The 14034-nt window shown below is 33.0% G+C and overlaps 2 protein-coding genes and 2 non-coding genes across 4 annotated transcripts; 1 reads left to right on the forward strand and 3 right to left on the reverse strand.

Moving 5' to 3' along the window:
- Positions 1-2402: 2402 nt before the first annotated feature.
- On the forward strand, positions 2403-4120 carry LOC110012890 (uncharacterized). Its single transcript, XM_020698021.2, has 2 exons — positions 2403-3163; positions 3949-4120. The coding sequence occupies exons 1-2, from the start codon at positions 2416-2418 to the stop codon at positions 3954-3956; spliced, it is 756 nt and encodes a 251-aa protein (XP_020553680.1). The 5' UTR covers positions 2403-2415; the 3' UTR covers positions 3957-4120.
- A 2295-nt stretch (positions 4121-6415) lies between these two features.
- On the reverse strand, positions 6416-6499 carry TRNAL-CAA (transfer RNA leucine (anticodon CAA)). The gene has a single exon. It is a non-coding gene; the product is annotated as a tRNA-Leu (tRNA).
- A 3785-nt stretch (positions 6500-10284) lies between these two features.
- LOC148784962 (small nucleolar RNA snoR145) lies at positions 10285-10435 on the reverse strand. Its single transcript, XR_016062964.1, has one exon. It is a non-coding gene; the product is annotated as a small nucleolar RNA snoR145 (small nucleolar RNA).
- Positions 10436-12381: 1946 nt separating this feature from the next.
- Positions 12382-13275, reverse strand: LOC105173119 (RING-H2 finger protein ATL67). The gene has a single exon (XM_011094776.3). The coding sequence runs from the start codon at positions 13203-13205 to the stop codon at positions 12582-12584; it is 624 nt and encodes a 207-aa protein (XP_011093078.2). The 5' UTR covers positions 13206-13275; the 3' UTR covers positions 12382-12581.
- Positions 13276-14034: the final 759 nt, after the last annotated feature.

The following is a 14034-nucleotide window of genomic DNA, read 5'->3' on the forward strand; positions in this document are numbered from 1 at the left end:
GTGTTGAACACGTAAAGCGTGGGACAAAAAGTGAGAATGACCCTATCTAGTGGGACCAAAAGCGATATTTTGCCTAATCTATATTTAAATTAAAAATTAGTACAAATAATAAAAAAATATATGGGGTCATATTACTCATTTTCGGAAATATTGCTTTTGACAACCCTTCTACCTTTTGGTAATTACAAAAACACCCCTAAGGACATTTCTGTCCTTAAAAAATTATTTTAAAGATTGACCTAGTCAATAAGGGTATTTTTGAATTTTAAAAGCTATTAGGGGTAGTTTCTATAATTTTTCAAAAAGTAGGGGTGTTTGTGTAAAAAGACAATAGGTAAGGATGTAAATGTAATAACCTTATATTTTTATTCATGTAGTTGAATCATTTTGGTATCATAGTCCTGTAACTTATTATGATTGAAAAATGATCCTGTACATTTTCAAAAAATTCAATTTTAGAATAAATTTGGCTGGAATTTTCAAAATTGGCCGGAAAGTGACATGTGTCAGTCATGTGTGAGTTAAAAATTGAGAAAACACATCTTATCGGTTGATTTTTGTTGATATGGCAAGTGGATACTGATGTAAAAAAAGGGGTTGACGTGGCATATGTTGTCATGTCATACTTGCTAGTTGCTAATATAGGATCCCCACCCCACGTGAGTAAAAATCAATCAATAAGATGTGTTTATAAAATTTTTAACTTGCACATGTCATTTTCTGTCCAATTTAAAAACTTTAGCCAAATTTGTCTTGAAATCAAAAAATTAAAAAAGATGAAAGATCATTTTACAACTATAACGATTAACAAGATTAAAGTATTAAAAAGATATAATTACAGAACTAAAAAATTAATTAAGCCTTGGTTCATATAAAGTAACTATAATGATATAACACAGCCAATACAATGGTTTAGTGGTTAAGTTCCTGAACTTTTTATGTGAATTTCACGAGTTCGAATTTGGTTGAAAATGCAAAGCTCATCTTTTTAGAATTGTGGGCTGCTGATGGATGGATTATAATGCTTGATCCGATGAGTTTTTGGTTTGATGATATGTATTACAATGATCGAGCAAGACAATGGCTTCATGAGTTTTGACATAGGCTCTAAAAAAAAACACCCCTTGTAATCCTTTTAGAATTTTGCTAAAATGCCGGGAATTGTCAGTGTAATTATTCTTTTAATTTGTGGGGAAAAATTCTTGTTCAAATTAAGTTTGGTCGAACTAAATTAGTTACAGAACAAGTGTATCGTACTTGTTATGTGATTGATCACTTTCCTTAAACTGTACACCAATTACTCGACAAGTGCAACACTTACCATATGATCGGTACAGGTTCGATCCAGGCAGGTTTGAGCTAAAATTTCTCAATTTACACGTGCGTTCCTTATATTGTCTCTAAGATTTACGTCTTGCACATACTAAAATATACTTCATTATCGGATGATTTTTCTATTTCGAATTATATTATATAATATATACACTATGCTTATAAAGATCATATCATTTATTTTATATAATAAAAATTTATATACATAATACAGTAAAACCTCTATAAATTAATACTTTATAAATTAATAAACTCTCTAAAATAATAAAATCTTCCGGTCCCAACTTGGGCCTTTGTAAAAAATCATCAAATTCGATAAGATGATAAGATAATAATTTTTCTAAAAATTCCTTTATAAATGTTAGGTCCCATTAAAACTCTAAATTAATAATTTATAAATACTATAATTATAAATATTATGGTAATTTGCTCAATTATGAAGTTTGTAATGCTTTACGCATTGGATCATTCATGGATGATTTTACCGTGCCTTTTAATGAGAAGACATGATTGGGTGTTATGAATTATTTTATTTTCATATTGAGATTTATATAGTATATGTTTAATTTATCATAACATGAATATATTTAATTGACTATAATAGTTATTTAAGTGCAACAAATTAATGTAACATGTATGTTTAAGTAATTGCAATGAATTGATACATGCGTCTATGAATATAATAGTTAATTGTATAAAATGAATTGATATTATACATGAATATATTTAATTAGTTACAAAAAATTGATTGATGCATGAATATAATCAATGAAACATATATGAATTCATTTATTTTCAGTACATATGTACTAAATTTGCTGAATTTAAAAAGTCTCTCTTTTAATTAATAAAATATTAATTTATCGATAAATTAATATCTCTCTAAATTAATAAAATTTCATGGTCCCAAGGTTATTAATTTATAGAGGTTTTACTGTATGTATATATTAATAAAATAAAAAAATACGACATGACTTAAATAAAAAATTCAATTCACTCCATCACGGGCATCTATCCTTATAACTATACATATAAAGCAAATTCTTTTCATTCATTCTCTTCTCAAACTACTCCGTCCTCACTATGGAAAACTCTCAACCATTAGCCACAGAGAGTTTCTCCTACAGCTGGTTGACAGTCACAGACAGAAAACCATCTCCCTCCGACAGCCTCCGACCGAAACTCCCTGACAGAGAACAGAACAACTTCAACTTCGACGTTCCTGTCTCAACACCATCTACAGCCCTCGTTCACGCCGACGAGATCTTCTCCGACGGCCAAATCTTGCCGCTTTACGTCGACGGATCATCTAACGTCGCCGTGGACACCACGAGCATTCCAGCTTCTTCTCCCGCCTGCCATGTGTGTTCGAATTCGATGTCGTCTCCTCCTAGAACATCATTTTTTGATAAAAACAAACATTTCTTGTACGAGATAAAATGGATCGTCAGATCAAATTCACCAACAAGAATCTTGCACAAGTGTCTGAAAGTAGTTGTCAGGCAGTTGTGTAAGGGAGTAGGGTGCTCGAGGAAGAGCAGCCGAGTCGATGATGTTGAACGGAAGGCGTTCGAAGTCCGAAGCTGGCGGAGTTATAATAGTTCTCCTGATCAGGCATCGCCAAAATCCAGTTCAGCTAATTATTCAGTGGTTGATATGAAGAAAACAGGCGGCGACGACGTCTATCGTGGATCGGGAGACGTCGTCCAGCGTTGGAGGAGTTCGCCGGCACAAGCTTCGCCGAGTTTAAGCCCTTCCCGTTCTAGTAATGTTTGGTTCGATGCTGAGAATCCAATCCATGAGGCTATTCTCTATTGCAAGAGATCAATAGGTATGTTACTATAGATTTATTTGTATTTTAGGATAATTACGTTTATACCTCTTAAGTTTAGGTATATTACAGAAAGACCATAAGATTTTTCAGACTTGTGTCTATCCTTGAACTCATCATGTAATGTAAAGTAGTGTTATGGTGAAATTGCAGTTTTAGTTTTATTGTTGGATAGGGGTTCGACACTTTTAGTCGACACACTAGGTCTTTTGTTTCACGAAAATTTTAAGATATTCCTCAAATTGGGAAAACTCGATAACTTTAGTTATCTATTTTAGGTGATTTTTAAAATAATCCAACAATTGAGAAAATTCGACACCTTTAATCCCATGTCCAAATTTTCATTAAAAAAAAAAAGTTTGGCAAGGACATGTGCGATGCACGTATCTATCAGTTATGTGAGCAACCAAGTTAATAGACATACAATTGCACGTGTCCTTACCGTATATTTAATTTTTGGTTAAAAACTTGGATATGGGATTAAATGTGTTCAATTTTTTTTAATTTTGGAACCATTTTAAAAGTTTCATAAAGTAGATGACTAAATATATCGAGTTTTATCAATTTTGATATCATTTTAAAATTTTCGTAAAGCAGGTGACTAAATGCCCTATAGTAAAAAAGTATAATTTTGGAGTGTGAGTGTATTTTTTCAATTTATATATAGGATGTATATATAATGAATTTTTCTCTTATGTTCTTCGTTTCAGTGTCTGCGTAAAAATACAATTGTGACATTATCAAATTTTGGTAACCATTAACATTTTCCAATTTTTACGTTTCAGAAAAATAAAGGGGTGCGGTTTTGGAGTAGACGAAAGAAGAGCGGAAAGGAGATGATTAAAAGGTTTGCAGAAATGCATGGCAAAGTTGTTGGACAATGCATGCATATTCTTGAATTGTACTTACCAATGGTTGGGATCCAGATTTTGAGTAATCTACACCATACATTACGTACGTGGGATTCGTCGATATATATATATATATAGAACTTGTTTACATGATTGAACATCTTGTTTTTGGAGAAGAAGTCAAGCAGTCTTGATTTTGCTCGAAATATGCGACCATGATTGGTTGATCGAACTCGGTCACGTATCTCCCAAAATCAAGTGATTGGGTCTTGAGGATTAAAACAAGAACGTGAGGCTCGTTCGGGTCGTCCCCGATTATGACCCTTCGAAGCTCAAGTTAGAGTTGATCGAGGTAAAAATATGCGAGCTGATAGTGATAGGTCGAAAATATTAAATAGCAGTTACCTCAATAAATGATGCGTTTGGGTATTTATAAATCCAAGTGGATACTGTTGTTTGGACCATGTGTCATCATCAGGAGAACGTGCGTCTTCGATCTGACAGCCCTCATTGAGTCGGGTCTTCGGCTATAAGGATGGATCTTCCCGACCCGCTTTCAATAGGATGCGGATCCTAGACTGGTAAATGATGGAAATACCCTTCATTAAGGGTACTTTTGGTAAATTTGAATTCTCCCCGTCAAGTCCCTTATCACATATGAGAACAAGATTTTGGGATTTTGTGTAAATAATACAGCAATTTTATGGTAGAATGGGGGCAGAGGGCCTCACATGTTGCCAGTTTCTCTTTGTGTTACTTTCTAGCAATTGTTGGATGGAAAATTTTAACCTACGTTGAGTTTGGATGAATTTAAAGTAATTATATGACAAGTGTAATATATATATTATGTACAATTTAGAAAAAAATGAACATATTATACGACAAGAGTATTGCACTTGTTCTGTGATTGATTTGATTTGATTTTGTGAAGTTGATTCAAGAGCATCATTGCTACTTTGCTCCACCATGCGCGCTACAAGCCACGTATATAAAATCTTTCATTTTATATATGAATATCACATATATAAATTTTTTCTTAAAATAAAATTAATTATGTAATTTTAATACACGTGGTGTGTATATGTAAAATAGAATAAAAAATACAACATGAATTGCACTAGAAAATCCAATCTGTAAAACCCCAAATTAGTTAAGTCTCTGTATGCATATTTTGCTGGAATTTGTCCAATCCAATCTTGAAAAATTCTAGCAGAACTCAGATCGACCGAATTTGAATCATGCAATACACCTGTCGTGTGATTATCGTACAATTTGAGAAAAGTAATCAATCACATAGTGAATGTAATACAGTTGCTCTGTGATTGATTTGGTTCGGCTAAACCTAATTCGGGTAAGAATTTTTCTCCAATCTTAATACAATACCACTTTTTTATCCTTTTGCTTAGGTCTCATATTGTGCCGGGATTTTTCCCGCCTCGTTGAACCACCCGCATATGTACTTTTTCATGAAAAATTCTTATTCAAATCAAATTAATTGAAACCGAACCTATTACAGAGAGAGAGTCTGAGGGATTTTTAATTTCAATGTATGTGTGAACACCAGACAGACAAGAATGGAGAAATCCGAATTCTGCAGCAAACAACAACCTTAAGTTTGTTGCATGAAAACAAGCAGAGACAAAGAGGGCCCATGTGAAGACATCCTGCTACCATATAAGCCATATTAGCACCATACCTTGTTGTTTCTATCTCCTTGTCTTTCCTTGCATCCATGCTGCATATCCTCTATCTCATCTCCAAATGTGGCATAAATCAGCCCCCATCCCCGGGACCAACCCTCCAACGAATCCTACTTCTCCTCAGCTAAACAACGTCCCTCGTCTATCGATGTCTCAGCCCTAGTCATAAAAACAAGAAAATTAAAGACAACGAACGGACTATATACCATCACAAATTGTCAATTTTTCTTCACATTTGATTCCTAAAGAAGGAACGATGACATGGGGCGATGCTCGTGCTTATCTTCTAGTTCTGAGCTTAGTAGACAGAAAAACAAAGGCGAGTTCATTAATTAGGCCATACGTGTTAGGATGACACAGTTAGGACAGAATCTAAGTTGTAAGAGCTTTTCCTTGTGGAAACAGAGACAGCTCTTGGCATGATAAGAGCAGGGGACCAGAGACATTGCTGTGTACATAACCAAACTGTGTCGGAAATCTCAAGTATCACGTGTTCGTGTTCGTGTTTGAGTGTTCAATCCGGACGATGACAATGTAAGGCCGGCTGCAACCAAATGTGAACAAATAAGCTAATGGAAATAAGAAGATATATGTAAGAGAATGAAACATATATGTGTATTGAGGGTATCTCGACGTCCACTCGTTTTGGGACCATTTTTGGAGTCAGAAAGTAAAAAATGTTGCAAAGAAGAAAAGTTGATTGTCAGAAGTGGGATTTGAACCCACGCCCTCTTACGAAGACCAGAACTTGAGTCTGGCGCCTTAGACCACTCGGCCATCCTGACTCATGGGATAATCGCTATAATTTCAAGACTACAATCATAGAATCACATTATCTCTTGTGCATGAAATTTAACCCATGATCTCTTGTGGAAGAAAGGGATAAATACAATTTTGATCCTCAGACAAAGTTATTTATACATTTCAGTTCTCAAATAATTTGGTATTGCAGTTTTTATCCTCAAATTGTTGTTTCTTTTTCTTTTTTTTTTTTTTTTGCATTTTTAGTCCTTTCATTAATAAAATCGTTAAAATTAACGTAAATTACATTTGATAAGGAAAAAATAGACATTTTTCTTTAATTTTATGCTATTTTTCAAGTTTGACCCAATGCATCAATCTCCCCTATATTTATTCAATTTTCAAGAAAGAAAAAATCAAAAAAATGAATTTCAACAATAATTTTTCTATATAATCTTAACAAAATATTATCAATAATATATTTTATATATAATACAATACGTGCAATATATATATATATATATATATAACGCAAAGTATGGGCTTTATCATATTTATTTCTTTTTTCTCTTTATAATATTGATTTTATTATATTTATTTGATCCATAACTTGAAAAAATTAGAAAGAAAGGCAAAATAAATAAAGGAAAGTTAAGTTAATATTATATAAAAATGTGTTAAGATTATATAGAAAAATGTGTTTAGAAAAAATGAACGCATTGGACCAAAACTTAAAAAATACAATAAAATGAAAGAAAAAAATTACTATATTTTGCCTTTCAAATAAAATTTTCCGTAACTTTAATGATTTTATTAACGGAAAGACTGGAAATATCAAAAAATAATTTGAGGATCAAAACTACTACTTCAAATTATGTAAAGACTAAAACTGCATAAATAATTTTATTTGAGGACCAAAATCGCAATTATCAAACATATATATATTTTTTCCATAATTGAAATCATCGATCTCATGTTCGAGTGTGTGATAAGTCGAACTCTTTCTACAAATAGGCTTATAACAAAAAATAAGAGGGTGTTTGCAAATACTTATTTTCAGCACTTATCAATTTATTATTAAAGTAAATTAATAATTATGTTTCCTTTTTATAATTTTTATTTTTAAACTGTTCAGATTAAATTGGATAAAATTATATTTTTGGTCCTATAGGACAAGGGATGCTACATTTCTTGATCTACTACTTTACATATAAGAAAATATTACATGTGTAGTTCTGAAGCCTAAAAAATGTTAAATTTAGAATTAAACTATTTTTCTGTGGTCAAATGTCGTTTTCAATAGTTTCGAGAAATCAACATTGCACTTTTAGTTTCAGAGAACAGCGATTGACATATTTGTTCGCATAGAATAAAAAAATATTATATATTTTGTCCGAAAACTACTTTTTTATGATCAATTTTGAAGCTAGGATTTGAAATGCTTGTTTATTACAGCTTGGAAGCCATTACCCATCACAGAATTCCAAAGTGTGGAAGAGAATGTTTTTGAAGTTGCAAGAGTTCAATGCCATGTAATTATTTAATTTACAAATCTAAAAGTACGGATCAAAAGTGCTACACCCCATCATCTATAGAACCAAAAGCTCAATGCTAATTTTCAAACCCGTTAAAAATCACCTTTGACAATAGAAAAATGATTTACGTTAAAAAAATAATGTCTGTTAAGTTTTGAAACCACATGCGACGTTTTCTTATCCTATGTGATCAGATATGTTAATTTCATAAAGTACAAAATCAAAAGTACTACCCCTATTTTGTTAGGATTAAAAGTACAATTTTTTCAATTAAATTTAAATGAAAAAAACTATAACTAGGTAGCTCCCTACTAACTCTTCCAATTTATTAATAAAACTATAAATATTAAAATAATTTTCAGACACCCCAACTTTATTTTTTTTTTCACTTTAAAGTTTGATTTTTAAGCACTCTCAATTCTTAAAAAAAAAAAAACAAAAACTATTATCCGAATATACCTATGTCCTCAGATATTATCTGAATATATTTCATTAGAAGAAATATTGCATAGAGAGAATAAACAAATTACAAACATAGGATATATGCAATTGTTGTGGATGAAGAAAATCTATTGCCAAGCCTTTTATTTATAGTAGGAAATGCTTCAAAATTATATATATTCTATGGAGCAAAGTGCAAATGAACCACTTTCTCACAAATCTTTACGTTGCTGAATTTCCTCAGGAACAATTTCAATTGAATTTTTAGTGGTTCGAATCTTCTAAATTTTTACTATTTTTTTTCCAGAATTTAATGGTATTGAACATTAATGTGCTTTGTTCTTGCATGACAAATTTGATTATTTGCTAACTGGATCGCACTCTGACTGTCACAATGTATTGTGATGTGCTTCTGGTCAATTCATAGTTCACAAAGTATTAAGTCTATTACGGAAAAATAAAATACATTGATGTTCGATATCATTTTGTGCTAGAGATTCTAAAAGAAGGTGTTGTAAAAATTCAAAAAATTGGGACCATTGAAAATCCTATTTATACACAAAAATTTTGACTGCAACAAGGTGGATATGAAACCCCATATCCCCCACTTTGATTAAATTATTTTGCATACACCAAATAGCTCCAAATAATCAAAGAATCTTTTCTGATGTGAAAGATCATATTAAATTGCAACCACACACCGTACTAAAAGTAACCTTAGGCTCTAATACCAATTATTATGGTATCAAAGTTAATACCTCCTTTAATTGGATTTTTGGTCCCATTAAATAGGATCATTCTTGCTTTAGTCCCCTGCTTTACTTGGTTGATGTTTATAATCCCAAAGTTTATCCTTATTTAAACCTAAGCCAAAATTCTTTTTTTGTCTTTCCAAAATCTAAAAATACTCCTAATTATTACTTGAACCTTCATTTGATGCCTGGAAATAATCTTCTTCCTGTTCTAGAATTTTCACAAAGAGATTTCATCTATAACCTTTCAAATTTTGAAAATATTACTTTTATTCGATTGCATCCTTTTAAGGAGTCTCATTGGTTAGTGGTAAAAATATCTAAATGTAATATTTAATAAATATTTCTTTAGTAAATTTAGTCTCTAATACCATTCTATCCGACAACCCCTTGTAATTGGGATGTCCCAATAAAAGGCACTTATCAATTTGCTAACCCAAAATTGATGGCTTCATAGCTAGACCCTTAGAGGTCACCCCCTACGAAGGGCTGAACTTCGGGATTGGGCAAATCACCACATGTCACGCAATAGAGAATTGGGGTTTTTTATAAACTCTAATACCATTTTGGACGAACATGGCATTAGGATACAATAAAAAATGAATCGGGACTAAATGTGCAAATATTATGTAAGTTAAAAGACTAAATCTATTGTCCAGAAAAGTAAAGGACGAAAATTACAACACACTCAATCTTGTGGAATTAAAGTGTAACTTTCCCAAACAAAAAACACTAATAACGAAGTTCGACCAAAAATTATGATGACGTACTCGGACACTACTCAAATATATTTAACTAAAAAATATTATAAAAATATAAACAAATTACAAACACAGAAAATATGCAATTAGGGTGGATGGAAAAACTATATTGCCAAGCTTTATATTCATAGAAGAAAGCTATTCAAACTGCAAAACAGTCACTTTCTCACACCCATCTAAACTGGGATCTTTACAAATGTTTGAAAATTAATTGAAATTTCCAAATACCTATGAGAAGGGGAAAAATCTCTCGCACTTATGAAAAGCGCCCCAAGGGAAAAAGAACAAAAGGAGACGCAAAGAAAAATGAAGTGCTAAAGAGAGGGTGAAATGCTGAGATTAGCGTATAGCCGAGGGGTTCTGAACGCACCAAATAGAACAATTTGAAGCGTTTTTTGATTCGGCCAATCATTACTCTACGAAGGGGTTTACGACAAGTGTTAGAGAGGTCTCATATCAGAGTCCTTCCTCTCCGCTGGGAACCTTCGCTTCTTTCACCCAAACAATTGAAGAATTGAAACAAAAAAAAAAAAGTAACTCTTGTCAAAATGTCCGAAATTTTGGAGAACCTAACCGGAGAAAAAACTCCGGCTCGGCGATCAAAATTCAGAAATAAACATCGATTTCCGAAGGTAAACTTGGCCGAATCGGCATCGAAGCAATCGCCTCTCGTCCATAGGTCCTTCAATTATCAGCAATTGTAGCAGAAAACGGCATCTATAAACCTTTATAAATATTTCAATTAAAAAAAAAAAAAAGAACTAGCTCAACAGATATTGCTCGGTGAATACGAACCCTGCAGTAGAAAGATTCACGCTGCGGCGATCAACACTGCAATCGAGATCAAACAAACCCTTGACACTTTTGAATAAAAGCGGAAACTGTATGAAGACTTTTGAGAATGGAGCAAAATTTGGGGGGGGGGGCAGGAGAGCGCAGAGAGGAGCAAGTGTCATCAGCTAAACCCTAATCCGCGTCGGAAATAGATGCAGCTACAAGGGGGCTACTTATTGATAAACTAGGACAATGGGCTGGGTATCACTCCCGAGCCCAGTCCAATAATGGCCTGCTCACCACCCCATCACCTGCAAAAATTCTTGCTACATCTCACCCAATCAAATTAATTATATAACAAATATATCATATTTATCGTGATTTATTATTTTTTTAAATTGTATATTAATCACACGATATTATACGTTGTCATATAATTGATACCAATCTGATCAGATGTGATTCGAGTTAGAATTTCTCTTAATTCAAATAATAAAAAGATATTATTCAGAATTAATTACACTTACAGCTATAAATTGTGAAAGGCTGACCGCTCAACATATTCTAATTGCAATTTTTTCATCCAATACTTACACAAATTAATACATTTATATCCACAAAAATAAATGTTTTTATCATAATATTATAATTACATAATATTTGATATTATATCATCATCACTTGCATTCCTATCTATCTAATATTAATGAAATTCAGGCCATGAACAATTATAACAATCAATGTATCAATAATTAGTATGTGATGATAATTTTAATTAAGAAAAACACATCACATTAGCTACCAACATGAACTAAAAATGAAGGGGTGAGTAAAGTGGGTTAATGCAAACAAAAGTTAGTCAAAAAGCAATGCTGCTTCACTCATAGCCTCATCAACAATGATTCCCTCACCAACATTATTGTTCCAAAATTCACACCATAACTACCCACTTTCAGCAAACTCACATATTCTTGAATATCAAGAATATATATTTTTGTCAAAACCCAAAAAAGAAAATCAAGAAAATACACAAATTCACAACTAAAAATCCCATTGGGACAGCTCAATATCTCCTGTTGAAAATGAGTAAATTACAATATACTTTCTCGTTGTTTGAAATATTACAAATATTTTATATAATTAATGATAAATATAACAAATATTTCCTACGAAAAAGATATTTGTTACGCAATTTTAATAACATATAAAGTATATAATTAATTTTTGAATGATAAATAAATAATTGTACTTATGACAAATTTCAGTAAAATTGATCCTACATTATCCCCAGTTTAAATGTTGGATGGCTATGGGTGTATGTGTGTAAAATAAAAGAAGGGAAAAGTATTATTTTAGGCTGCTAAGTATGCTTAATTTTAATTTTAGTTCGATAACTATGTCCATTTTTGTTTAGGTCCAGTAACTTACAAAATTGCTTACTTTTAGTCATCTGGCACATTTTCGGACAATTTTACTCCTATGAGTGCATATGGATTAAAACTGCCTTTCAAAAGTTGCATAGGGGTAAAATTGTTCGAAAATCTGCTAGAGGACTAAAAGTAAGCAATTCCGTAAGTTATTGAACCTAAACAAAAATAAAAATAGTTATCGGATTAAAATTAAAATTAGGCATACTTAGCGGACTAAAATAATACTTTTCCCATAAAAGAAATTTAAAAATTTATAACCAAATATTGAGAAGCAATATCATATTACGTAATAAATATTTCACTTGCTATCTTCAATTTTTCCAGCAAAAGAAAGTATTTAAGTCAGACAACTTTCTTACATTTTCATCCACCAATAAGCTAGAAATACAATTCAACCCCTAAATATTCCCCCAATTACCAAATTCACCCTCCCTCATTGGCGCCTCCGCCAATCGGAGTACTGAGAAAGCGGTACCACCTCTTGCAACGGCGTCGACAGCGGCGTAGGTAGCGGCGACTGCCGGCAAACGGGGCAGGACGCGTTGAGCTTCAGCCACGCGTCCACACACGTCACGTGAAAACAGTGCTTGCAATCGGGCAGCATCCGCAGCATCTCCGACTCACGGTACTCGCACAAGCATATCGCACAAACGGTGTCGTTCCCCCAGTTCCCGTTCCGCTTCGAGTAAACGAGCTTCGGGTAGGAGTTAATAACCGCCTGGTCCAACCCCACGACGACGTTCTGAGACTCGTTCTCGTCATCCTCGGCGACGAAGATTATGCGGGGGAGGTAGATGCTGTTCTCGTTAGAGCGATTAGGGTTCGAATTCTCTCTCTGCTGGTTCCGGCGACGGCGGCGTGCGGCGGCGGATCGGCAGCAGATGTAGGAGGCGAGGAGAATAGTGGAGAAGAGCACGAGGAAGCCGAGGGCGATGGCAATGGCGTAACCGAGGCCGATGGAGGTGAGACTCTGGGTGAATGAGGGAGATTTAGGTGCGGAGGTGGCGGTGGAGGAGATGGGGGTCAAGGGCGGCGACGGTTGTGGGGTGGTGGACATTGGGAGAGTAAGGGGGTGGTGGAGGTGGAAAAGGCCATCTGAGTGAGGGGAAATGAGGGGGGGTTGGGGGTGGAGGGTGGAGGGTGGGGGGGTGCAGCATTTAATACCGGAGTTTGGAAACAGAGCAACTCATTTAATGGCCAACATGGATTGACGACGATGCTCATACCATTTTTAATTATTGGGCTTTGATTTTGGGTATTTGTTTTTTGGGGGTTTGGGCTATTCTATTCTATAACACTTACTTGGCTCAATGAATAAAATAAATGATAAATTACAGTCACTTTGTTATTTGACATAATTATATTTTTTTATTATTTAAAAAATTATAAATATTATTTTAATTTTTATTGAACTTTCATTCAATTTTTATAGTGAATTAACAAAAATATTATTTGGGATTATAAATTATAATTTTATATATTTATTAGAAATTTTCTAAAATATTTTATGGACTAATATTTGTTATGGTTTATTTAATTTTATCCACACTCATTTTTTTTCATTTTTTCAAATACTTTTTTTTTATAAAAAAGTCAGTAAAAGTAAATTAGCAATGTTCACTTTACAGTTTAGAAACTGCATAATTATTTTTTATTTAAGGAGGGTATTTGTAATGTTTTAAACAATGAGGAGTATTCGTAATAATGCCAAACTTTTATGGAGGTAGCTGTAATTTATCCTAAAATAAAATACAAATTTATGCGAGCAAAAAAAATGGTGCTTGGCTCACTTGGAGCGGAAAGTGGTGAAATAAATTCTGAAAAATAAAAATGTGTAAATGAGTGAAAATAAGAGGGTTATTATTTAAGTTTTGTATACAAGAAAG

This window comes from Sesamum indicum, linkage group LG11 (genome assembly GCF_026168435.1).
Source record: "Sesamum indicum cultivar Baizhima isolate 11 linkage group LG11, ASM2616843v1, whole genome shotgun sequence".
NCBI classification, from domain to species: domain Eukaryota; kingdom Viridiplantae; phylum Streptophyta; class Magnoliopsida; order Lamiales; family Pedaliaceae; genus Sesamum; species Sesamum indicum.

Bases quoted from the DNA above. Each gene is read 5' to 3' on its own strand.
- LOC105173119 (XM_011094776.3), bottom strand. From the start codon at position 13,205: ATGTCCACCACCCCACAACCGTCGCCGCCCTTGACCCCCATCTCCTCC.
- LOC110012890 (XM_020698021.2), top strand. From the start codon at position 2,416: ATGGAAAACTCTCAACCATTAGCCACAGAGAGTTTCTCCTACAGCTGG.